The sequence below is a fragment of the Sycon ciliatum genome, chromosome 1 (assembly GCF_964019385.1).
Source record: "Sycon ciliatum chromosome 1, ocSycCili1.1, whole genome shotgun sequence".
In the NCBI taxonomy this organism is placed as follows: Eukaryota; Metazoa; Porifera; class Calcarea; order Leucosolenida; family Sycettidae; genus Sycon; species Sycon ciliatum.
Genome location: NC_088643.1, coordinates 3,272,229 through 3,299,855, shown reverse-complemented (window position 1 = coordinate 3,299,855; position 27,627 = coordinate 3,272,229). Strand labels below are relative to the sequence as shown.

Sequence of the window (27,627 nt, the reverse complement as noted above, 5' to 3'; positions counted from 1 at the left end):
TGTGCACTACGAACCGTTGTGCCAGTGTCACTCGGGGTCGACCGGTACCGCGGTCGGGGAGTTCCAAAGAAACGCTATTTTTACCCTACTGGGCCTCCAAAATAATTACAGTGTCACTCCTCAGTCTCAGCCAGGGAGTCGTATTTTACGACTCCCTGGTCTCAGCTCACAAACTGACAAAGATCTAGTGCATGCATGCATTATGCAGTCTACAGTCAAATCAAAGGCGCTATCATGACTCATTGACTGTCTGTACTACTGCATGCATACATGTAGTGCACTGAGCATGCCCCGGCCCCCCCCCCCCCCCTCTCTCCAAAATGCAACAGAGTCAGTAACACTAATATTAGTAATAAACACTAGCAGACAGTCAATCAGTGCTCACACTACACTCAGTGTCTGTGCACAAGGTGTAGTCACTCGAACAATGCAACCAGTCACTGAGTCAGTGACACTGACCCAGTGACTGAGCCAGTCATGCAGAACTGACTCTCCTCTCCATCTACTCCATGCCGGATCCAGCACTGCGAAGTGCTGACCATGGCACATAAAACAGTCAAGATAGGGTTGAAGTGGGGAAAATGGCAGTCTGTCATGTATGGCAAGGACCGTGACTGTACTGGTAGGCGAATCGTTTTTATTTCAATCCAAATCCAAATCCATTAATAATGAGCAACAGAAACCATCAAAAAGAAGGTATAAAGCAACAGCAAATGAAGGTATGCGAGAAACACCCAATTTTCTAAAAAAGAAGAAGAAAAGAAAGAGAAAAATAGTGAATGAAGTCTCACACATTGAAAAACACGAGATAGAAACCACTAAAAAGCCGCGATCATAGACCCCACCCTATCAATAGTATCATGCCATGGATAAAACACAGTCAGCACGTTTCCACAGACTGTGGAAACAGTACTGTTTCCACAGTCATGTGGAAACAGTACTGTTTGCACATGACTACATGACTGTACTGGTAATACATGTACATGACCACTAATACACTAGTACATGACATACATGTACATGATAATGATATGGACACTTTGTTGTTATCAACAGGCAAGAAAGAAAATGCAATCGCTTTAATTAAGTCAATGGCTCTTGCCTTTTTGCTTACCAGATAAATAAGCCTTTTTACAAATACTGTATGCACTGCTCTTTACGTTATTTTCTCCTTATGCAAGTCGCGTACTCCTGTTTTGAGTTGTTTTTCTTCTCTCTTTTTCTTTCCCTACTAGTTGCTGTTACACTCACTGATCCGCTAGGCTTATGCACAGATATACAGCATTCCGTCACTAGTGGGACCATTGTTATTAGGCTAGGGCCTGTTCTGGACTTCCCACTCTAAATAAAGAATACAAACAAACAAACAACGTCAGCTTTTCGTCATTGTCTGCAAACTCCAAAGCAGCTACTAACACAGGTATAAAACTTCACTCCTCTTTCATCATGGCGTATTTTGATTGGCAGTTAGTTAGGGCCGTTTACAGCGGAGTTGAATTGTGATCAGACGATAGAAAAATCATGGTGTTTTAAAAACGTTTCGTTCCTTTCTTCTCAAGTATAAAAATACTACAGTACAGTACAGTACAGGGAATGATGGAATACTAGTACTCCTAGGCTAATAAGATACAAAGTTCAGATGATACACTCCAATAATATGTGGAAAGTAAACGAAGGCGAAGAAGTCACTGGGTGCAAACTGAACAGCATTCAGACCCCGAGTCACAAAAATGTTGTGACTTGAAACGTCAAGTGATAAAGAAGCTAATCAGTCACACTTTTGCGACCAATAATGCAACGCCGAACCGCAAAGACGAAAGATTTTCCTTTTGAACACGAGGACCTAACTTACATATACATGTACATGCACGTACATGTACATATATGGTATTCGATAAACCTTGTTTTAGTACTTACTACTGACATAAATGTGTTGATAGTGTGACAGCATGAAACAAGGTGGACCTTGTTTCATGCTGTCAAACTATCAACATTATTATGTACATGTACATGTATGTACGCATGTACAACGCTTCTACTACATTGTTTGTACAGTGAAACCTGGTGAGGAAGGACACTGAGAAGACAAACTTTCGCTTTAGAAGAACTAGTACACTGTATTCATAACTCTATTAGCCTAACATTGTGTATTCACTGGGTATACATGTAACATAAGTTATAGATAAGAAGAACTCCCGTTATTGCAAACAAATACCATCGGTCCCTTGGCGTTCGTCCATAGGATTAGGAGCCTGGGTTTGAGTGTACCTGTAGTAGTTCTAGAAATAATGGCAAGAAGGTACATGTACTGTCGTGGACATGGAAATCCGGTCGCACGTCTAGCGGCCCCAGGGCGCTGGCCATGCAGCCGTAGGCACGTTTTATCATGCACTGCATGCTGCTGGTCGCATCGGATCAACATGTGCACTGCATGCAACGTTCTGTTGGTGCTGAGGGCGCCGACCCCGGTCCAGTCGGGGATTTCCATGTCCGCGACAGTACATTTGTGTAAGTAGCATATACGGGAGATGTGCATGTCCAGTATGATACTTGAAGTACCTTCAAAAGTGAAGTGACTACTGCCGGTGCATGGGTACTACAAAACTATTAGTACATGATACCAGCCCTCCAGGGCACCGACTCAGTGCTAGCTGGGTACAGCTGTGATATGCTGCCAGTCTGCATTGGTCTGGGCACTTTGTGACAGACAGCAGGACAGAGTCCAGTCTCCAGACGGCATGAGTGTACTTCTTACACTCTTCACTTAGTGCTGTCATTCTGGACAGGCTGTCACCTTCACTGAGGCTTCAGTTCAGACAGTTGAGTCTCACTGGGCTGCAATCATCCATTCCTGGTTCCAAGGCCAAGGGCCAAAGGACGAAACAGTTCTGTGCGCAGATAGAGCATTCCTGGTTCCATAATGCATGCTGGCATGAAGGTTCTGAACTAGTTAGTATTACACTCATAGTCATACTCACACTCGCAGCTACAGCAGTGACTTTAGCTGCACTGGGATCCACTCATCCAGGTCAGACGGACACAGTCACAGGCGCAAGTCAGTGTAACACATGACTTGTCATGTCATCCATAATAATTATTTTATGGTCATCGTAGCTTGTACCGACGCTACGCTTGAACATCCTGGCGACGTGGCCACTCCTTCGCTATCCAGGAAATTGGGCAAGTGAAGTCATCCATGATTGCACCATGTATAATGCCGACTCCCAGATCAAAGCACTCCGAGCTACTTGTAGTCAAAAGCATAAGAGTTTCCTATTCACACGGAGGAGCGTCGTGATTTCCGGGATGAACAATGACAACACTGACTGGGTCAGGGTCAGGGCGGCATTGATAATGATAGTCCTGCAGTTGCAGCCATGGCTGGCCATGACCCCGTCGGTCCCATGGCAGCGCTGGCTGCGGTAGACGCTGCTCTGCTGAGCTACTCGACTCGTGAAGACTATAAAAACATTCTTCTCCATTTGGGTGGTGTATTTATTATTCTGATGAATCCCAAAACGAAAAAAGGCTTGTGCAACTATCTCCTTGCTATGCTCATTGATGCTTGAACAAACCAGTTGTGATCTGGTGATCGTGGTGATAGGCAGGCAGTCCTAGGCGCCAGCAGGTAGTATTCCAGTAATGCGTGATTGCTACTGAAACCGTGACTGTAAGTCTGTAACCATGGTTCACATGCGCATATGCAACCAGTGCACTGTACTGACTGTGCTCATGCCACCGGCCGGACCTGATCAGATCTACCAGTAGTGGCAGTACCCTGTATACCATGGTATACATGTAGGCCCTGGCCTTTGCCGAGCGAGGCAACCAGGTCTGTGTCCCGGGAGGGAGGCCTCGGGGGTGATCAGTAGAGTCATGCAACTGCTGTCCCCGCGCCCCCCCCGACCGGGGGGGGGGGGGGGGGGGGTGATAATGTACGTGTACAAGAAAGACTGCCCAGGTAGTAGACGTACAGTGATGATCTTGTACACGTATGACTATGAGGCTGTGTTTACATGAGGCGTTTCAACCCGGGTTGAGTTCGACCCGGGTCAGATTTCAACCCGCCATGTGCACAAAATGAATGGCGCGTTTACATCACACATTGCGCTTGACCCGGGTTGAAATTTCGCCCCGGGTTGATTTCAACCCTCCCCTTGGGGGGAGGGTTGAAATCAACCCGGGTCAAAGATATCGTACTACGACTTCTGTGCGTATCTCGCACCAGGTTTGAACAGCACTGCACATGCAAATTTCGTGCGAAAGGATTCACGTGACCATACAGGACTCTAGAAGTGGAATTTTGGCGGCATATCAGTATCCGACCCGGGTCAACTGTCTTCATGTAAACGCTCACCTATTTTGTCTATCATACAGACTTTCAACCCGGGCTGAACTCGACCCGGGTTGAAATTTCTCATGTAAACACAGCCTGAGGATAGGTTTCAATTCTGACTGCGTGCATAGTACCAATGACAATGGCATCACAGTGTGCCAACTACATTACCCCAATTCTCAGCGCCACCCGGGATCTGGGAAACAAGACATTATTCCCGTCGGCTCCTGATAAGAACTGGAAGGTTATTTCCCATGCACCGGAGACACGGCATGCTACCAGAAGGAAATGGCGTCTAACAACAACGCTCACACCCGGTGCAGACAGAGCATCCGTATGAATTGATACCAAACCTCACCGTCCCGGATCTCCAGCACTACCCCCAACGACGTACTGGAGAGTACAAACGTCAATACAGCCACTGCACAGAAATCCAGTGCCGTGTGTATTGTGTGCGATGCTACATGACAAGCACAGCAACCGAGCGAATAGAATTAAAGCACCTACTTGCAGGCTATAACAGAGCCTAAAAATCTATTACAAAATGCACTCAAGGTGCAATCTGATAACATATGCCAAGCTTGGAGGGTGGAAATTCTCCCGCAAAAGGCAAGTTGATCATAATAACTAGCTTTCATAGACTCAAGCCACTCTCATTGACCAGCAGCAAAAACAGATTGCCAAAATGGCATCTTCATGTCATGTAGTTCTTGTAAATAGGCTCGGATGGACATGGTAGTACAGCTTTCAACAAGCAATGTGCCACTCAGAGCGGTGCTGCACTGAGACTATTGATCTAGACTACCTAGGGTAAGAGGATGTCATTTAAAAAAATTAAAATTTCGACCGATTTACAACTGGAATTGTGTGTGAGCGTGCGTGCGTGTGTGTGCGTGTGTACGTGCGAGCGTGTGTACGTTTGAGTGTGCGTGCGTCTTCAGCCTGGCAAAACATAAGCCGGTCGGAACGGGTCAACGTCTGCATTATCTATCAGCATGCCCAGTGAGTATATGGCCTGTGTTTGATCTGTAAATACTTATACTAACAGGAACATTGGGTAAGAAATCAGCTCAAGAAGCTTAACCAGCATTCAGCAAACGGGTGCAATTGTACCAGCAATTTCATGGCAGCATTAGCAAAATAGAGCTATGTGCAAGCGAGCGGAGAGAGAGAGAGAGAGAGAGAGAGAGAGAGAGAGAGAGAGATAGATAGAGAGCGAGAGAGAGAGAGAGAGAGAGAGAGAGAGAGAGAGAGAGAGAGAGGGAGAGAGAGAGAGGGAGAGAGAGAGAGAGAGATATCCGTGTCACGTGGCATTGCTACCAAACGTACCCTCTGGCGGTCGGAAGTACTTTGGAAAGACTTTGAGCTGCATGTGGCTGAACGCGTAGCGACGCTCGCCAATATTCTTGTACGTGTTAATCAGCCGTGTCCCTCGCCTGCATGCATATATATGCATCAACACAGATACACACAGAAACAAAAACACCAGTCAAAGTGCGAACAGGTCGGATGTAGCGAATGGGATTTGCGGTCCTTGACCAGTTTGTGGTGGTGGGTCTGGTCTACTCACCGCGTCTCACGCGCACCATGAATTATTTCAATTTTTTAAAGTAGTTACTGTGCTGAAGAAATTCGGTGTCGTGGAACAGAAATACTTCAAGACAATGAGTGGCTAGTACACTGGCTACACTTCTTTGGAGTACGTACACTAATACAGTATTACACACAATAAACCGGAAAAAGTTTTCGTTTCCGCAGGAAGTACTCTGGAATATAAATTAAAAGCACTGATTTCGTCCACCCGTTTTTGAGGACCCTGCATTATGCTTTATCAGTCCTTGGACCTCGTGTATACACAGCGTCGCCCATAAAGTACAGTACAATGTCATGATGTAAAGATTGTCAACAAGGGCACAGTGGGTTAGCCACTCATTGTTCGTTTGTTTAGCTTTGCTTTACTTCACGCCAGGCACAAGCAATATCTGCGTTCTCACTGGGTGTATTGCAACCGTTCCCACAACTCGAGTTGTGCAGCAGCACACAGCACACACGGCAATGCACGTACCGTCTGATGACGTCCAGCGCTTGCTCAAAGTTGTCTGGCGCTAGGCACAGCTCCTTCTTCATGAGCATGACTTCCTCCAGCGTACAGGACATTGCAGTCCGATCCTTGCCACTCTTGCAGCTGGTTAACCGCAGACCGTGCATTACACGACAGATCTGACCCACATAGCAGCAGCAGCACATGAAAAAACATTTAAAAAAAGAAAGTAGTGTGTCGAGCAGGATTCAAGCAGATCTCCTGCTACACAACCACAGCTTAGTTGAATGCTCTACGCGACTTCCTGCCACGTCGCTTATCTGCATCAACTAGGATGCAATGGAGGAATTTCGCCGTGGCAGACACCCACCCATACAGAAGCTGCACACTCTGGGTTTCATAAAAAAAACTTGACTATGCTAACACAATGCAGAGCTCACACAATCACTCTTCGTGTTTGCGACTTTCCCAAGGCGGGAAATCGCAAACTTCTCATCAACTAAAACAAGCAAGCGTTTCGGAGACAGCAGTTTAATAGTTACAAGGACGACTAATTGCACTGTAAGCATTTCCTATAATTATGTCGACATGTTGTGTAAAATGAATACATGTAGTATAATCACCTTTTTGTTTCGCTCTTTTTGCCCTTCTTTCACTTTCATTTGTCCATACAAGATTAGTTTCAAGTAGTCCCCATTCCATTCTTATGTAGATTCACTGATGAATGTAACAATAAAAGTATATTAAAACAGTTCTGAACAAATCGTCTCTTTCCCTCTCGTTGCGTGCCTTGCGATCATCATAATATGATGATCGATGAAAAGATGAAAAGTTGATGAGAAAATGTTATATTATAACATTTTCTCATCAACTTTTCATCTTTTCATCTCACAAGTTGCACTGAAGGATACAGCAGAACAACAACTACATGACCTTCTTTAAGTGACTGTCGAAAACCTTGCTAAGGGTCCCTAATGTGACAGATAAACTCACCCGCCCACTCAGTGTCAGAATATCAATGTTACGCGGCTGCTTAGCAAGTACAGTATGCCGCAGCTCATCCAGCAGATGACGTACTTCTACAATATTGCTCTGGGTCTCCTTGTCTGCAATAGATGAGGGAAAGGAGAGAGAGAGAGAGAGAAAGAGAGAGAGAGAGAGAGAGAGAGAGAGAGAGAGTAAGAGAGAGAGAGAGAGAGAGAGAGAGAGAGAGAGAGAGAGAGAGAGAGAGAGAGAGAGAGAGAGAGAGAGAGAGAGGGGGAGGGAGAGAGAGGGAGAGAGAGAGAGAGAGAGCCAGACAGATAGAAGAAAGCAAGACGTTGACATGGGCCAAGGTGGGAGGTAGGCGAAGAAGAACTTCTCAGTTTCCATGGTGTAAGGTGGCCTGAACTGATCAAATAACTCTGGTCACCGTGGGCAGTTAATAAAAATACGTACTTGCCATACAGAAGACCTCCTGGTGCTTCTCGAAAAAGCGGAGCAGCTTGCCATAGCTGGTTAGATTGACAGAGTCTTGCAGTTGTGCGTCACCTCCCTTGATACCACTGCACAAGGAACAACAACACAACAACACAATCACACAACATACATGCACAATGCATACTGTATATAATATGCACATGGATACACACACACAGATACTATACATACGCACGCAAGCACGCACGCATGCAGGGGTACATGCACAAAAAAAGCACAAAAAAACCCAAACAAAAAAAACATGCACACCCTACAGCAAACAGCATGACAGCTTGCACTGGGAGTGCAAGCTGTCATGCTATAAACAGTGGAACACACCTACTGTAGAGGCAGAAAATTTCGTCGGTCAATAATTTCGTCCAAATCCAAAGAAAAGGAGTTCGTCCGGTTGAAAATTTCGTCCATGGATCGTAAGAGTGTATAGAAAAGCTGGACAAATCGATATTCGTCCTACATTTAATTTAGTCCAAAATCTCCTTGGACGAAAAAGACGAAATTAAATTCCAGACTCATATTTCTGCTTATACAGTACTTGGAAGCAGTGCACTCTGATAAGATGTACACTGACTTGCTTAGCATGGACATTGTCCGGGGCATGGGTGCACAACTCCGTAATAAGAAGTACCTCGGCTAGATATGCTATAGTACGTTTCCTAGACGTCTAATGGTCAAATTAACGGTGATAAACCAGGTAGATGTCGGTTTTTGACAGGAAGAAGACACAGTACAAGGACACACTGACAACAGTCACACTGACAACAGTCACGCTGACAACAGTCACGCTGACAACAGTCACGCTGACAACAGTCACACTGACAACAGTCACACTGACAGCAGTCATGCTGCTGACTTACAGGTCGGCAAGCAGCTGCTTTTCATTGATGCCCTGCGTGAACAGGACGACGTGAATGCCAAACGACTGGCCATTTCGCAGTTCCGACGGCATGCGCGCAAACACGGTCTTCCTCAGCGGCACGGCCACGTCGATGGTGCTGCGGACTCCCGATATCCGCGGTGCTGGTGTTTCTACGTCGTCCGGCATCAGTTCAAACTACAACAACAACAACGAACAACAGGTCAATGGATGGTGTATAGCAGGGGAAAGGAGATTGGTAACAACGACAACACAGCACATATACAGTCGACCCCACAGAGAACGAGCTCGTATATAGCGAATTTCGTGATATAGCCAACCATTGACCATGTCTCCTGTTCGAACCCATACAAAACTGACCCTTTGTAGCGAACAGATTTCATTTATCACGAGACATGCCTTGTAAGACCACATAGAAGCGAAGTGCAGCAAAGCACTGCCCAGCAGTCCCGGGCACACACTAGTCATGGCCTGTTGCTGCTGCTGCCTTACTTGCTGGTATGCTGTAGGGTGCATGTCTGCTATAAAGAGATTTGGCCGCAAAAGAACTTATTCTCCTACACAATGGTGTTGGACTGTTGGAGTCCACTGCATACACTACAACACTCGACACACACAGAGAACAGACAGCGATAGGAGAAGGCAGACGAGGACGTACCCGTAACTGCACAACCTGAAGATCATCGAGTGCGGTTATCATGTCTTCCAGCATGCCCAGCTCATCACCTAAACGAGACAAACAAAAACAAAAACGCAAAGACAGACAGCAGCAGCGACGGCGGCAGCGAGAGAGAAAGAGAGAATTTACGTTCTCATTTATAACAATTCCACCTCGTACATGCACAAAGGATACACCAATAAAGAGGATAGACTCGGATAGAGAGCCAAAAATTAATTTATAATAAAAGAAAAGGACCAAGTAACTGGTGGTGCTAGTGGACATTATAGCGTAACTTGTAGTTCCTTGGTCCTTTTCTTTATTCTAAACCAATAAAGAGGATATTTTCAATTCGACAGAATGGCACCTACTTTAGTATGCATAAAACATGGCGACTCTGCACTGGCTCGTTTCTGCGGGGCAACGTTTTCGATGCGTGGTAATTTTACCACTCAAACTCACGCAGACTGCGCGACCGAGCGCAACACGAACTGACAAAAGCTGGCTAGTACACAGATACCACCCCTTGCACTCTTTGGACCTAGTTGCTGTCGACACGTTGTGTTGACTTCACAAGTTGCAGTTTCCACCTCGGGAGAGAGTTTATTGACGTTTATCTTTCTGTAGGCTACACATCTTGCAATGGCTGTGAGCGAGGACTTTAGGGCCGGGTTCCACTGCGGCTCCGCTGCTCGTCATCCGCGGCTTGAAACGTCATCATTACCATATTGACTGCGGCTCGAGCTGGAGCAGCGTGGCCGCGGCTCACCACGAGCCTTCGCTACGATTCTTGATCAAAAACTGCGAGCCGCAGTTGCGGCTCGACCTGTTTCCCGTACTTTGCATTGTTTTGTATGTGAGAATTTCAAAATTCAAATTTTAATTCGTTGCGCAGGCCAGAACACGAGGATTTTTTTGATTTATATAAGCTCTCTGCGTTTGCTGCACGAGGGTAGTTGCAGTTCTTCGCTTCCTGTTCATCAGTTTCTGTTCTTCACCACTGCTGCAAGACTGCAGCCAGCAGTATTCACCATGCAGGCGATGGTGTTTTTCTTCCTTGACAACGCGCCTGGTCATAGTGCTACACGTAATTTCAAGGCCGTGCCAGCAACAGGCAGAAAGTCGCTGCCACCACTATACTGTCACTACTGAATGTGCTTGCCCTGCCAGAAAGGAGGCAAAGGCATCATGCAAGCACATCGGACCTCTGTGTTACGGTTAGGAGGAGTCTCAAGCCTCTTCCAGGCTGGCTACGTTCAGAAAATCGAGTTAGTGAACTTAGAAAATGTAGTGTGGTACCGGGCCCGTTGCCAGCCAGAGATGAAAACAAAAGCAGGTTACAGAATCGTACTGTGTGCGATCTTGACTGAGAACCGAGCTGTGGAAAGTACTACCACTGTTGAATGCACTTGTCCTACCGGAAACAGGCCCGAAGGCATAACGCAAGCACATTGCAGCTCTGTGTTAGGGTTCGGAGGAGTTTTCAAGGTGTGGATACGCTAGGGTAGTAGGGATCTCCTCACCCGTACTGGCACACTGCAGTCATGGAACGCTCCTGGTCAGAACAAGAGTGAGCCCATGAAGTTGTGGAGATGGACTGGGGGCAAGGGGAAGGCCAAAAAGCAGAAAACACAGCGGCTGCTATTTATGAGCCTCGTGCCGCTGGTCATTTGCTGTCACTAGCACTATGGTATCAGTAGAGGTACACAGCTTTCAAACAGCCGCTAGACTCTTTGGAGAGCAGCCCGTTAGATCAGCGTGTCCTCCTCCTGTAGTGTCAGCAGATCCATATAGACGACTGCTGCTTTTGAAATTAATCGGCATGTGGTTGTGTCTACGTTTCTAGGATAGTTCTGAAGAAATTCAATACTGTCCATTGCTCCATCCACAGGTTAGCCGTCACCATAACACAGAAATGCATGACGGTAATGCTATCAACTCAGTCCACGTTTGGACGTGTCTTACGTCTCAGTGGCAAAACATCTTTATATCGCCGGCAGAGTAGCTAGCATGCATCACAGCATGTTTGATCGTACCAATAATTGCTTTGTCGGGACTCGGAAGCCTTGATCCTCAGGTTTGCGAACAGAAGTTTCAATCGCCGGTGATATTATCGAGCTTGGCTTCGATCCATACAACGACTGCTGCGTTTGAAATTAATCGGCATGTGGTTGTGTCTACGTTTCTAGGATAGTTCTGAAGAAATTCAATCCTTTCCATTGCTCCATCCACAGGTTAGCCGTCACCATAACACAGAAATGCATGACGGTAATGCTATCAACTCAGTCCACGTTTGGACGTGTCTTACGTCTCAGTGGCAAAACATCTTTATATCGCCGGCAGAGTAGCTAGCATGCATCACAGCATGTTCGATCGTACCAATAATTGCTTTGTCGGGACTCAGAAGCCTTGATCCTCAGGTTTTTGAACAGAAGTTTCAATCGCCGGTGATATTATCGAGCTTGGCTTCAATCCATACAACGACTGCTGCGTTTGAAATTAATTGGCGTGTGGTTGTGTCTACGTTTCTAGGATAGTTCTGAAGAAATTCAATACTGTCCATTGCTGCATCCACAGGTTAGCCGTCACCATAACACAGAAATGTATGACGGTAATGCTATCAACTCAGTCCACGTTTGGACGTGTCTTACGTTTCAGTGGCAAAACATCTTTATATCGCCGGCAGAGTAGCTAGCATGCATCACAGCATGTTCGATCGTACCAATAATTGCTTTGTCGGGACTCGGAAGCCTTGATCCTCAGGTTTTCGACCAGAAGTTTCAATCGCCGGTGATATTATCGAGCTTGGCTTCGATCCATACAACGACTGCTGCGTTTGAAATTAATCAGCATGTGGTTGTGTCTACGTTTCTAGGATAGTTCTGAAGAAATTCAATCCTTTCCATTGCTCCATCCACAGGTTAGCCGTCACCATAACACAGAAATGTATGACGGTAATGCTATCAACTCAGTCCACGTTTGGACGTGTCTTACGTCTCAGTGGCAAAACATCTTTATATCGCCGGCAGAGTAGCTAGCATGCATCACAGCATGTTCGATCGAACCAATAATTGCTTTGTCGGAAGCCTTGATCCTCAGGTTTTCGAACAGAAGTTTCAATCGCCGGTGATATTATCGAGCTTGGCTTCGATCCATACAACGACTGCTGCGTTTGAAATTAATCGGCATGTGGTTGTGTCTACGTTTCAAGGATAGTTCTGAAGAAATTCAATACTGTCCATTGCTCCATCCACAGGTTAGCCGTCACCATAACACAGAAATGTATGACGGTAATGCTATCAGCTCAGTCCACGTTTGGACGCGTCTTACGTCTCAGTGGCAAAACATCTTTATATATCGCCGGCAGAGTAGCTAGCATGCATCACAGCATGTTTGATCGTACCAATAATTGCTTTGTCGGGACTCGGAAGCCTTGATCCTCAGGTTTTCGAACAGAAGTTTCAATCGCCGGTGATATTATCGAGCTTGGCTTCGATCCATACAACGACTGCTGCGTTTGAAATTAATCGGCATGTGGTTGTGTCTACGTTTCTAGGATAGTTCTGAAGAAATTCAATACTGTCCATTGCTCCATCCACAGGTTAACCGTCACCATAACACAGAAATGTATGACGGTAATGCTATCAGCTCAGTCCACGTTTGGACGTGTCTTACGTCTCAGTGGCAAACCATCTTTATATCGCCGGCAGAGTAGCTAGCATGCATCACAGCATGTTCGATCGAACCAATAATTGCTTTGTCGGAAGCCTTGATCCTCAGGTTTTCGAACAGAAGTTTCAATCGCCGGTGATATTATCGAGCTTGGCTTCGATCCATACAACGACTGCTGCGTTTGAAATTAATCGGCATGTGGTTGTGTCTACGCTTCTAGGATAGTTCTGAAGGAATTCAATACTGTCCATTGCTCCATCCACAGGTTAGCCGTCACCATAACACAGAAATGTATGACGGTAATGCTATCAGCTCAGTCCACGTTTGGACGTGTCTTACGTCTCAGTGGCAAAACATCTTTATATATCGCCGGCAGAGTAGCTAGCATGCATCACAGCATGTTCGATCGAACCAATAATTGCTTTGTCGGAAGCCTTGATCCTCAGGTTTTCGAACAGAAGTTTCAATCGCCGGTGATATTATCGAGCTTGGCTTCGATCCATACAACGACTGCTGCGTTTGAAATTAATCGGCGTGTGGTTGTGTCTACGTTTCTAGGATAGTTCTGAAGAAATTCAATACTGTCCATTGCTCCATCCACAGGTTAACCGTCACCATAACACAGAAATGTATGACGGTAATGCTATCAACTCAGTCCACGTTTGGACGTGTCTTACGTCTCAGTGGCAAACCATCTATATATCGCCGGCAGAGTAGCTAGCATGCATCACAGCATGTTCGATCGAACAAATAATTGCTTTGTCGGAAGCCTTGATCCTCAGGTTTTCGAACAGAAGTTTCAATCGCCGGTGATATTATCGAGCTTGGCTTCGTTCCATACAACGACTGCTGCGTTTGAAATTAATCGGCATGTGGTTGTGTCTACGTTTCTAGGATAGTTCTGAAGAAATTCAATACTGTCCATTGCTCCATCCACAGGTTAGCCGTCACCATAACACAGAAATGTATGACGGTAATGCCATCAGCTCAGTCCACGTTTGGACGTGTCTTACGTCTCAGTGGCAAAACATCTTTATATATCGCCGGCAGAGTAGCTAGCATGCATCACAGCATGTTTGATCGAACCAATAATTGCTTTGTCGGAAGCCTTGATCCTCAGGTTTTCGAACAGAAGTTTCAATCGCCGGTGATATTATCGAGCTTGGCTTCGATCCATACAACGACTGCTGCGTTTGAAATTAATCAGCATGTGGTTGTGTCTACGTTTCTAGGATAGTTCTGAAGAAATTCAATCCTTTCCATTGCTTCATCCACAGGTTAGCCGTCACCATAACACAGAAATGCATGACGGTAATGCTATCAACTCAGTCCACGTTTGGACGTGTCTTACGTCTCAGTGGCAAAACATCTTTATATCGCCGGCAGAGTAGCTAGCATGCATCACAGCATGTTCGATCGAACCAATAATTGCTTTGTCGGAAGCCTTGATCCTCAGGTTTTCGAACAGAAGTTTCAATCGCCGGTGATATTATCGAGCTTGGCTTCGATCCATACAACGACTGCTGCGTTTGAAATTAATCGGCATGTGGTTGTGTCTACGTTTCAAGGATAGTTCTGAAGAAATTCAATACTGTCCATTGCTCCATCCACAGGTTAGCCGTCACCATAACACAGAAATGTATGACGGTAATGCTATCAGCTCAGTCCACGTTTGGACGTGTCTTACGTCTCAGTGGCAAAACATCTTTATATATCGCCGGCAGAGTAGCTAGCATGCATCACAGCATGTTTGATCGTACCAATAATTGCTTTGTCGGGACTCGGAAGCCTTGATCCTCAGGTTTTCGAACAGAAGTTTCAATCGCCGGTGATATTATCGAGCTTGGCTTCGATCCATACAACGACTGCTGCGTTTGAAATTAATCGCCGTGTGGTTGTGTCTCCGTTTCAAGGATAGTTCTGAAGAAATTCAATACTGTCCATTGCTCTATCCACAGGTTAGCCGTCACCATAACACAGAAATGTATGACGGTAATGCTATCAACTCAGTCCACGTTTGGACGTGTCTTACGTCTCAGTGGCAAACCATCTTTATATCGCCGGCAGAGTAGCTAGCATGCATCACAGCATGTTCGATCGAACCAATAATTGCTTTGTCGGAAGCCTTGATCCTCAGGTTTTCGAACAGAAGTTTCAATCGCCGGTGATATTATCGAGCTTGGCTTCGATCCATACAACGACTGCTGCGTTTGAAATTAATCGGCGTGTGGTTGTGTCTACGTTTCAAGGATAGTTCTGAAGAACTTCAATACTGTCCATTGCTCCATCCACAGGTTAGCCGTCACCATAACACAGAAATGTATGACGGTAATGCTATCAACTCAGTCCACGTTTGGACGTGTCTTACGTCTCAGTGGCAAACCATCTTTATATCGCCGGCAGAGTAGCTAGCATGCATCACAGCATGTTCGATCGAACCAATAATTGCTTTGTCGGAAGCCTTGATCCTCAGGTTTTCGAACAGAAGTTTCAATCGCCGGTGATATTATCGAGCTTGGCTTCGATCCATACAACGACTGCTGCGTTTGAAATTAATCGGCATGTGGTTGTGTCTACGTTTCAAGGATAGTTCTGAAGAAATTCAATACTGTCCATTGCTCCATCCACAGGTTAGCCGTCACCATAACACAGAAATGTATGACGGTAATGCTATCAACTCAGTCCACGTTTGGACGTGTCTTACGTCTCAGTGGCAAACCATCTTTATATCGCCGGCAGAGTAGCTAGCATGCATCACAGCATGTTCGATCGAACCAATAATTGCTTTGTCGGAAGCCTTGATCCTCAGGTTTTCGAACAGAAGTTTCAATCGCCGGTGATATTATCGAGCTTGGCTTCGAAACCACGCGCCATTATCGGTCTTAACGCGAGCCGGAGCAGCGCAAGTTTACAGCAACCTCTGGTGATTGTCAAGTTCCTGAACAAAGACAAGGCTTGTATTTGCCGATGTGAGACATGAATAATGGCTTGCTAGGAGGGACCACCGTCAAGCACCCTGGCTGGACATGCGCAGCGCCGCCGCAGCTGTTGCTGCAAACCTAGACGAAGCAAACCCACCGGACACTGAGCAGCAGAGTTGTCTACGTGACACCGTTGTGACTCCCCCACTGGGGATGAGTGTGATTGGCTGAGCGATGCAGACAAACGGATGGTTCGGTACGAAGTGAATGCCGTGCCATACGGAGGTCAAGACCTTGAAGCCGCCACAGCTGTGCAGCATCAAAGTGATCTCTGGCGCACAGAGCACAAGAAGCGTATCACTGCTTCCGTTAGCCAAGCCGTGGCTCACCAGAGGACGACGACCGACCCATCCAAACTTGTGTCACGCATTGTCAGTCGAGTGCCGTTCTCTTCAGCCGCCACGGAATGGGGAATCGCAAAGGAAGACAAGGTCAAGTCTGCTCATGTGGAACGCAAGAAGAGACAAGATCTTCCTTTTGATGTTAGATTGTGTGGTATGTTAGTGTGTCCAGAGGAACCCTGGTTAGCTGCTAGTCCTGATGGTATTGAGTGTGAAGGAAACACATCCCTTGTTCTTAAAATCAAATACTCACATTCTTTATACAAAAGAAAAAAGGACCAAGGAACTACAAGTTACGCTATGATGTCCACTAACACCACCAGTTACTAAACAATCAGCTCATGCGATAACATTGCACAACACTGACCGACGGTACTGACGTTCTACAACTAACTGGCTAACAGCTCTAGTAGTTCCTTGGTCCATTTTTCTTTTGTATAAACTAATTCCTGGCTCTCCATCCGAGTCCATTACTCACATTCTTGCAGAGATATTGCTAGTCCTGATGGTATTGTTCGTGAAGGAAACACATCTCTTCTTCTTGAAATCACATCAAGGCCCATAATCTTGCAGAGATTTGTCTTTTTCGTCTGCTGCTTCACAATCCAGTTCATTTTTCTCGGCTTCCAGTGTTTTTGGCCCACTGTAATTGAAGAGGAGTCATGCGTATTTCTACCAGGTACAAACAAATGCTAATGTTTGCCACTGGAAAAGGATAGAAAAGAAAAAGGACCAAAGAACTACAAGTTACGCTACAATGTCCACCAACACCACCAGTTACTAAACAATCAGCTCATGCGATAACATTGCACGACACTGACCGACGGTACTGACGTTCTACATTTTTGTGGACATTTTAGCGTAACTTGTACATGTAGTTCCTTGGTTCTTTTTATCTTCTATAAATTTATCCTCGGCTCTCCATCCAAGTCCATACAAGAAAAGAAGTCCGTAATTTCGTTGTTTGGTCTTCCTCTAAGTTATTTGTCGAGCGCATTGCTCGAGATTCAGATTACACTTTTGATAGGGCTGAAACGATAGTGGATTTTCATCTATCGATCACCCTTTAGTTTAACGATCGATTAATCGATTATAATCGTTAGCAAACGGTGTCGGAATTTTTGTTCAAAAATTACTTCATTTCCACAAGCTATGTCTTCAGAATACCAAAAAGTCTGCATTTAATTGGGTAGCAATGAAACATGGCAGTTTCGAATTCAATTGAACCTCAGAACACGAGCCATACCCCTGGCAACTGTATACTCACAGGGAACACTGATTCAAACTTCACAAATACGGCGATTTCGGTACTTTCTGGACACAAAATCCCTAACGAGTGATTGTACTTCTCTTTCCTTTTATACCGTAAGTGTACAAATTTTCGGCCCATTCAATTTTCGGCCTTCCAGGGCTAAAACACATTTCGGGCGCATCAAATTTTCGGCCTGTACTGCTGCTGCCTGTATACACTGTCACACTGAACCTTGAAAATCCAAATTTCGGGTGCAACAAATTTTCGGCCAAACATGACCAGGCCGAAAATAGCCGAAAATAAATATGCGCCGAATATTCGTTGACTTACGGTATTGTTTTCGCATCGGTTCCATCGCTTGACATTGTTTAATAAAGCAACCCAACGTCACTTCAGCTAGTCCTCCTTGTTGCGAGTACAGTCAGACCTCGCATAACCGCACACATTCATTTCCACAAACAATATCCGGATAGGCGAGGGGACCGGATAATCGAACACACATACGAGTCCTGTATGTATGCATGATATAAGCTGTAAATCGGTAACCATCGGTTTTCTTCCGGATGGCGAGGGATACGGATAAAAGAGGACTGGATACGCGAGGTCTGACTGTAATCTATAGCGTAACGATTAGTTGATTGCTTAGTAGCAATGCGTTTCTACTACCTTGCCTGCTGCTTCAAGCTGTTACGCATAGGTGCCACCGCCGCCGCACTACTGATGATGCATGAACAGTGCTGCTCAATGAAATCCAGTTGCATAACTCAAGAACGCGCCGGGCATTGCGCAGCCCTAGGCCTGCGAACACTGGGCTGCGAAATGGTGCAAGGCGCAAACTTGAGTGACGCGACTGGATTTCATTGAGCGGCACTGTATGATGAGTGCAACAAGACTTACTAAACGTGCTGAGTAAGCTCTCCCAGTGCACAAGCAGACCGATGTGTGCTAGCTGAGTGCCAATCACTGTCAGCGTAGACGAGCTGCTCACTTCCAGGTGACTGATGAATGCAGTGATGATACTGGTCAGCTACGAAAAACATACAAACACACCATGTACCACGTACACACACACACACACGCGCGTATGCACGGGTACATGCACGGGTACACACACACACACACACACACACACACACACACACACACACACACACACACACACATGTTAACCGCAATCATGCAGAGTATATTGTACCAAGAGTACATAAGGCTGCAACCACACTACGCAAACATCACTGAACAAATGTCCTTGCTTATCTCGGTACAAGTATGTACTCAATCACACTGCAATCTTTGGCATGCACTGATGATACTTTCATGCAACTCACTGTGGACAGCTCATTTGGAGAACGAGATTGGCTTGTGTGACGGATTTTGGGAAACAGAAGTTTTAGGAACGTGGTAGACAACAAATCGTACTTCACGTAGATGGTGGAAGGCAAGCTGGAAGGCCAGTTTCCGAATGCAAGAGCGTACATTCTGTTTCTTGGTACGCCGTTATGGTCATCTCTGGAGCAGCGCGACTCCACTCATCAGAGACGAACAATACCCGTGGCCAAGAGGCTTGCTGTAGGGCCTTATTATCTATGCCAGGGTGAATCGTTCCAGGAAGTTGCGGCTCTGTTCCATATAGGTCCCAGCACAGCGGGGAAATTTGTTCATGAAGTTGTTGATGCTTTGCACAAGCCACTGGCTGCAGATTGTATTATATTCCCTGTCGGAAGCGAGCTACTAAAGACTATGCGGCAGTTCGAAGAACTGGGTGGGTTACCTCAGTGTGCTGGAGCTGTGGATGGCACATTCATGCGTCATGTGAAGCATGAATAGTGTGGTGATCTGTACTGGTGCCACAAGGGGTGTCCTGCGCTGGTTCTCTTTGCCTGTGTGGACAGCAAAGGTTTGCTCCATCCACAGGTTAGCCGTCACCATAACACAGAAACGTATGACGGTAATGCTATCAACTCAGTCCACGCCGGCAGAGTAGCTAGCATGCATCACAGCATGTTCGATCGAACCAATAATTGCTTTGTCGGAAGCCTTGATCCTCAGGTTTTCGAACAGAAGTTTCAATCGCCGGTGATATTATCGAGCTTGGCTTCGTTCCATACAACGACTGCTGCGTTTGAAATTAATCGGCGTGTGGTTGTGTCTACGTTTCAAGGATAGTTCTGAAGAAATTCAATACTGTCCATTGCTCCATCCACAGGTTAGCCGTCACCATAACACAGAAATGTATGACGGTAATGCTATCAACTCAGTCCACGTTTGGACGTGTCTTACGTCTCAGTGGCAAAACATCTTTATATCGCCGGCAGAGTAGCTAGCATGCATCATAGCATGTTCGATCGTACCAATAATTGCTTTGTCGGAAGCCTTGATCCTCAGGTTTTCGACATAGTGCTTGGTGACGCCAGTGCTTACAACAAGAGCCAGCCGAAGCGAAACATCAGCAACGGTATTGGGCTGAATGCACCTTCATTGCAATGCCAACATGCAGCCGTCCGCCCATACCTTGTTGGAGGCAGTAAATTCACACTCTCCACTACTCTGATGAAGATATTCCCTGACAACGGTGCTGTACCAGGCACACCGTCCAGTTTCAAAGCTGCCCACGTTCGTACCAGCCGTGTTGTGGAGTGCGCATTTGGTTGGCTCAAGGAGCGCTTCCGAGCGATTAACAACTGCCAAAGCACCGCTCCAAAGTTCGCCAGCAAGTTTGACCTTCTATGTTGTGGACTGAATACCATCATTGAGGCAAAGAGGTCAAGTTCTGACTTGGGCCAACTACGCACCAACACAGCAAGTGGCAAGGGTAGACCGGAATAATTTTATTGGATGACACTTTGCGTAGATTCCTCAAAATTTGGTCCGCACAATCGTCGAGTACATTGATTAATGGCGGTGGCGACCTCCTTCTCCCCGACCGATCCTTTCTTCATGTTTCCGTTCTTGTCTCTAACACACGAAGTACAGCAGGCATATCGTTTCAACAAGGCCTTTCGTTCCATTACTTTTCAAGTCGAATACAATGGTGGAACGAAAGGCCAAGTCGAAACTACATGGATTCTGTGCTTCGTGTGTTACTTTGTTTCCCTCCAAGCAAGAACCTATTCAGATCTTGTCTCTCTGGCACTATTCTGCCCATAGCTTTTAATTATGTTTTTCTAGGGGAGAAACGATTGCTGAAAATTGGTTATCGATTACCTATTTGCTAACGATCGAGTTGTCGGTCATAGCGATTATCTTGAGGTATTTAATTTCGTTGAATTAGCGCTACTTTCCTCTTCTTTCTTTTTTGCAATGGAGCAGGTCAGAACTATGAGGCCAGCAGAGTGCAACTCCTAAGTTGAGCGGCGGTGGACTCATCCAGAGCGGGATTTTTCATTGCGTCATTTTCGGCAGAAGTACCACCAGCTGAGTATGCTTTTCTGAGCTTGTCACGTCGTTATAGGCATCAATTTAGGGGCCGTCCGGCATTATCGATAATTTTCACGAAATGAACAAGTTTAGTTATGACCCTCCCCCACCCACCCACCCCCCCTCCCTGAATGAAAAAATATATTGACTTGACAGCTAGAATGGATTGATGTTTCAGCTATCAATATTTTTCATAACGAAACTCTCCTCGACCCACCCATCCATAAATGAAACGTTTTTGTTTTGTGTAAAAAGATTGATAATTATGGACGGCCCCTTATCAGATTCAGAACGCGTGCATCTTCCGTCGGTTGTTCTGCTTTGACAGTCGTAGCTACGACGTCCACGGTGCTTGCACTTTCGATCTCTGGTTACTCAAGATGGCAGCATTGAGCCAAAAGACCAGGAACAAATGTCATGGTTCGCGCAAGACTTGATTAGACCAGGTTAGACCAAGTTTTCCGCATCTGTAGGAGTGCCACCACGCTCAAGGATCAAGGCTGGGAAGGACTGATGTAAAAAATATCCCGCCAAGAGCTGAGTGATGGTCAAGTTGCACAATCTAGGTTTTAGTCTTACACGCCCTTGTTGTACAGTCCTGCTCAATGAAATCCAGTTGCGAGAGTCAAGTTGGCGCTGTGCGCCTTTTTGCAGCCCAGTGTTGGCAGGTCTAGGGCTGCGCAACGCCCGGCGTGTACTTGAGAAACTCGACTGGATTTCATTGAGTAGTACTGTACATTGCTCAAGAGACAAACACCAGATGTGATAGCATGCTCGCGGTGCTGGCTGAACACAGCATTATGGTGAAAAGAACCCCTCTTGATCATAAGAACAGGTGTCTTCCAATAAATGAAGGCTAAGTGTTCAGTTATGAAGCGGAACATTATAAGCTCCTTCATTAGGCCCCAGTCTGTAAGAAGCCCCGTGCCTGGAAAAATCTGAATACGTACAGTTTAATGAAGCACAATCATTTTTTTTGACTAGTTTGAGGGGAAGACACAAACGGGAAAAGTCCGAAGAAAATTTTTTTCAAGACATTTCAGTAACTTACTGCTTGTGAAAAGCACAGGTCTCTCCGATGGCGAATGCCACCGACACCAGTAACAATGTTAGGACAACCGACGTACTCCTACCATGAACAAGCGCAGATAGAAACAAGATAGCGAATGAACAGACACAGACACAGACAGATAAACAGAGGAATACTGTACAAGCAGAAATATTCGTCTGGAATTTAATTTCGTCTTTTTCGTCCAAGGAGCTGTTGGACTAAATTAAATGCCGGACTAATATTGATTTGTCCAGCTTTTCCATACACTCTTATGATCCATGGACGAAATTTACAACCGGACGAACTCCCGTTCTTTGGAGTTGGACGAAATTATTGACCGACGAAATTTTCTGCTTATACAGTAGATGAACAGACAGAGATAGACAAACAGCCAAATTGCTTCGCCTTCTGTTTATTGCCTTCTCGGCATGGCTTCTTCTTCCTTATGCCGCTAAGCTCGCATAATGCCTCAGAGACTTTAACGTCCAGCTGTCAGCACTTTAATAGTCCCCTCCAGTGTTAGCACCTAGACATAGCAGTGCCGAACCTACATTGAGTCCTCAATGCAGACACATACATACCTTGAGCAATGAGAACGTCAAGGCGGCCTGTAACTGTTGGAACATGGCTGCCAGGGATGTCGACAGGTTGCATATACAGTTCTCAATGTCATTCTGCATGACTTCACCTGCGCCACAGCGTAACACAGGCAATACAGAAATCATAAGAGATGGTGTCCGTATGAATAACAGATTGAGAGTACATGCGCACGCCCATGCATTGTGAAACTTTACCATGTCGTAACTGTCAAAACCAGCTCGAATTAAACGATCAAAACATCCAGGTCGAAGAGGAAACAATCAGCATTCCGTAGAAACCATCCGCAAAGCGCTGCGAGCAACGGTTCCCGAGATAAATTGGTCGCAAGTTCAGCAACTTGACAAGCGCGGAGTGCCACGCGAAAGATGAGAATTTAAAGTTATCAAGACCTTTCCTTGCGCTGAGTTACTCAAATATGCATGGATTCCACTGGTGGGATTCTCACAACCATAGTGAAAAATCGGAACTATATGATCGAAGAGAACAAATGGCCGAGCAGGACAATATTGCACACATTTAGAGAAGTTTTCGTTATTTCGTTGCTCTCCAGTGCTGGAGATACTACGAGTAGTATGGTGTCCTGGTCATCATGTCTGAGCTCTTGTGGAGACCTTTCCAGGAAGCCTAATATTGTGAAGATTGAGTGAATACAACTGACGTTACGATACAACGAACACGAAAATATGCAGAATTTGAAATTTCCCACCTGCTAAAGGGCTAACAGAACCAGCAGCAAATGCAACAGGCGCTCACATCGACACACCACCAGCACTGGCTGACTGCCAGTTAACTTACTGAATTCGTTGTCGTGATTCACAATGGCGTCGACTTTGGTGGCGAGGCACAGCGAGTGCTGTTGCACATTCTGACACGACATGGTTACATCCTGCAGCAGTAATGTAATGCCGTTGATAGTGATGTCACACAGAGACAAGTATAGTCAGCAATGATGTCATAGCAACACCACAATGACATCATCACATCTTTGTTTGGCACACACAGGGAACTTCAAATAAAGTGAGCCTGAGTTTGTGAGGCAGTTATCAGCAAACAGGTCGCACAAAATGCCCCAAATCAAGTACAACGCGTTCAGCATTTTCTCATCTCTCCAAACACGGCCATATCACACAGGTGCTTACCGTAGAAGATGTTGCAGACTTGACAAACTCCTTTCCATTCCACACCCATTCTAGCAATGACACACATGTGCACACACACACACACACGCACACATACATACGCATGTGCAAACACACAAACATACACACACACACACACACACACACATAAGCATAGCAGCAAAATAGTCCGTACTTGCAAAGTAAAGGGCAAACTATGAATAGGTCACTACTACTTAGCGCCCCGTCCCACATGCAGTGGTGCATCCGCTGTGGCAACAAGCTTTGGCGAGAGTGGTGCCGCAACTCTCCTACGACAAAATGTACTGGTACGGTGGTCTCACATGATTATGTCACCTGTACAATCCTCCTACCTCACCAACCACCCTGTTCGGCTTGTTAAAAGTGATCGTTCACCAAAATACGCAAGGCTACAAGCTACACATGCCATGAGGATATTGGGCACACAGGCAGGCACACTGACTCTGAGTGTGTCTACCTGTGTGTGTGTGTGTGGGGGGGGGGGGGGGGGATGGAGAGTCACATTGAGAAACAGGGGCAGAGACACACTGGCAGCACACTGCAGGAAACAATCAAGGCCATAGTTACAGAGACTGACGCACAGAGGGACATAGCAATTGAGAGGCAGAGGTGGAGGAACAAAAGGAAGATTTTGACACTGCAGAGAACGGCGGAGGGAGATAGAGACAGCGGCATAGTGCAAACCTTAGAGTAGTGTTTTGTAAATAAAAGTAAATAAAAGTTGGCACATCCCGTTACCACCGGCTATACAATTGTGTTGCGTTTCGTAGACTGCAAAGAAGCTATTGCTGACTATGGCAGGCAAGGGAGAGCACAGAGCGTGCACATTCAATCCTGCGCACTCAGTGTTGCACACTCAGTGTTGCGCACTCAGAGTTGCACACTCAATGTTGCACACTCCATGTTGAACACTCCATGCTGTTGCACACCCCATGTTGAACACTCCATGCTGCACACTCAACGCTGCACACTCCATACCGCACACTCAATACTGCACACTCCGTACTGCACACTCAATACTGCACACTCCATACTGCACACTCCATGCTGCACACTCCATGCTGCACACTCCATGCTGCACACTCAATACTGCACACTCAGGTTACGTTTGGTTGGTCACATTCCCAAATGGGAATCACTTGGAATCACTCGGAATCATTCTCGCCCGTTTGGTTGGTCAAAAAAGTGCGTTAGGTTGGTCACATTCCACATGATTCCAGAATGGGAATCGCTGAGAATGATTCTTTTTGGAGAATGATCATTCCACCTCACATGCTGGAATGAGCATTCTCATTCCGGAATCAAAAATGATAATGGCTGCCACGAGCCAAACAATGTAGCAACAGGTTCAAGTGCCTCAAATCATGCACTCAGAAGTACCATGACTCTCTCAAGGAAACTAGAGTCGGGTAAAAGAAAAGACAGCCGCCGTTCCACAACGACATCATGGAATTGTTATGTCAAGTGATTCCTAATTGATTCTGGCGCGTTAGTTAGGTCAGGTGATTCTTGCCGATTCCCATTCCAGAATGGTTGTCATTTACATTCTGAAAATGCCCAACCAAACGCATCATCAATATCGCACACTCAATACTGCACACTCAATACTGCACACTCAATACTGCACACTCCATGCTGCACACTCAATACTGCCCACTCAATACTGCCCACTCCATGCTGCACACTCCATGCTGCACACTCCATGCTGCACACTCCATGCTGCACACTCCATGCTGCACACTCCATGCTGCACACTCCATGCTGCACACTCAATACTGCACACTCCATGCTGCACACTCCATGCTGCACACTCCATACTGCACACTCCATGCTGCACACTCAATACTGCACACTCCATGCTGCACACTCAATACTGCACACTCCATGCTGCACACTCCATGCTGCACACTCCATGCTGCACACTCCATACTGCACACTCAATACTGCACACTCAATATTGCACACTCCATGCTGCACACTCAATACTGCACACTCAATACTGCACACTCAATATTGCACACTCAATACTGCGCTCTCCATACCGCACACTCAATAATGCACACTCTGTACTGCTCACTCCATATTGCACACTGCAATCAATATAAAGTGCGGCGGTCTAACCTGGATTGATGGCGGCAAAGCCCTCTCTGGTATCCTTCTCGGTAGCGCGTGACAGGTTATACACACACTCATGCAGACTACCTGCCTTGCAAACCTGCACTAGCTCCGATATCTGCACACAAAGGGCATACACACCGATGTACAATGTACATAAAGATGCTCATAACATGATCACCTGCCACCTACACCTTGAGTATACAATAGAAAGCCCTCGTTGCTTCCCACAATACACCTGCAGTGCTGCTCAATGAAATCCAGTCGCGTCACTCAAGTACGCGCTGGGCGTTGCACAGCCCTAGACCTGCGAACACTGGGCTTCAAAGTGGTGCAAGGCGCAAACCTGAGTGCCGTGACTGGATTTCATTGAGCAGTAGTGCTTTCTGGATAAACATATTGCAACAAGGGAGATGGACTTTCCGCGAAACTGAGCGACATTGCAAGGTGCCGGTCACCCGAATCAAACCCGTATTCTCACAGAACATGTGCTGGAGAACATTGTTACGCATGTCACCAGACAAACAGGCTTCAAAACAGACAACACATCATACCCCGTACCTTCTCCTCCATTTTCACCATGGCCATCCTCAGCGTGTCGTGGTCCTTTGACTGTACAGCCCTACAAGGTAATCATGGTTAACATCACACAACACACACAGTTATACGGTTCAGCAACTGAAGCAAAGCAAGGGGAGTGACACACACACACACACACACACAAACACACGCACGCACGCACGCACACACACACACACACACACGCCAGAGTCAAGACCACTCAACAACTAATGCGTTCTGCAAGGCTAGATAGTCGCTCCGTCACCCAACAACGCAACATGCATTCGGTGCGTGTGTGTGTGTGTGTGTGTGTGTGTGTGTGTGTGTATGTGTGTGTGTATGCGCGTGCATGCGTGCGTGTGTGTGCATGTACATGTAGTGTGAAAATGTACATGTGTAGCTGACATGGATGCAGTGGCAAAGTGACAGTCACAGAGCGGCCATGCACATCGTCAACACTTACTCTCGAAGAAGATCTTCAGCACCAGAGAATGCCTCCTGTAACGTCCGGATTTGCCCTGGCAGCAAAAAAATAGAAACAAAAAACCTGATAAGGCAGTGACTGCACATACACAAGTACACACCACTACACAATATACACAAACATTACACATACAGTGCTGCAACATGAAATCCAATCGCGGAAGTCAAGTTTGCATCCTCAACCAGTGCACAGACCAGTGTTCACAGGTCTCTTGCTGCACAGCGGCCTGCCCGGCGTGGCATCGACTTCGCATGATGGGATTTCATCGAGCAGGACTGTCACGCTTTGTTTCTGGAATTGTTTGGTGTGTGTCATGGCTACCGAGCCGGGTAATAGCTAGTCTTCTGAAGAGCGGTGCATGGAGCAGAGGAGTAGAGGAGCATTGCAGCACTGTACAGTGAAACCTGTAACTAACTACCACCCCTTGGGGCTAGACAAAGTGGTCTTTAATAGTGGCAGGTGGTCCTTAGTTAGAGGTTTGCACCGCACAATAGGGGTGAAACGATTAGTTCGAATATTCGAGTATTCGTTCGAAATTTTCAAACGAGCGAGTATTCGAAATTTTGCACTCGATCGTTTTTTTTTTTTTTTTTTTTTAGTACAGG

At 46.2% G+C, this 27,627-nt stretch overlaps 1 protein-coding gene across 1 annotated transcript in view; it reads right to left on the bottom strand.

Moving 5' to 3' along the window:
* Positions 1-4,825: 4,825 nt before the first annotated feature.
* The window catches only part of LOC135810075 (inositol polyphosphate-4-phosphatase type I A-like), a 57,753-nt gene continuing 34,951 nt past the window's right edge, over positions 4,826-27,627 (bottom strand). The window contains exons 22-35 of the mRNA XM_065323547.1: positions 27,002-27,056; positions 26,539-26,599; positions 25,984-26,095; positions 23,842-23,891; positions 23,498-23,588; positions 22,684-22,790; positions 22,103-22,180; positions 18,532-18,661; positions 9,389-9,456; positions 8,711-8,907; positions 7,815-7,921; positions 7,371-7,483; positions 6,402-6,556; positions 4,826-5,772 (exon numbers count right to left, since the gene is read on the bottom strand). Coding sequence (XP_065179619.1) covers positions 5,640-5,772; positions 6,402-6,556; positions 7,371-7,483; positions 7,815-7,921; positions 8,711-8,907; positions 9,389-9,456; positions 18,532-18,661; positions 22,103-22,180; positions 22,684-22,790; positions 23,498-23,588; positions 23,842-23,891; positions 25,984-26,095; positions 26,539-26,599; positions 27,002-27,056 — 1,457 coding nt within the window. The 3' untranslated portion in view covers positions 4,826-5,639. The remainder of the gene's footprint in view (positions 5,773-6,401; positions 6,557-7,370; positions 7,484-7,814; positions 7,922-8,710; positions 8,908-9,388; positions 9,457-18,531; positions 18,662-22,102; positions 22,181-22,683; positions 22,791-23,497; positions 23,589-23,841; positions 23,892-25,983; positions 26,096-26,538; positions 26,600-27,001; positions 27,057-27,627) is intronic.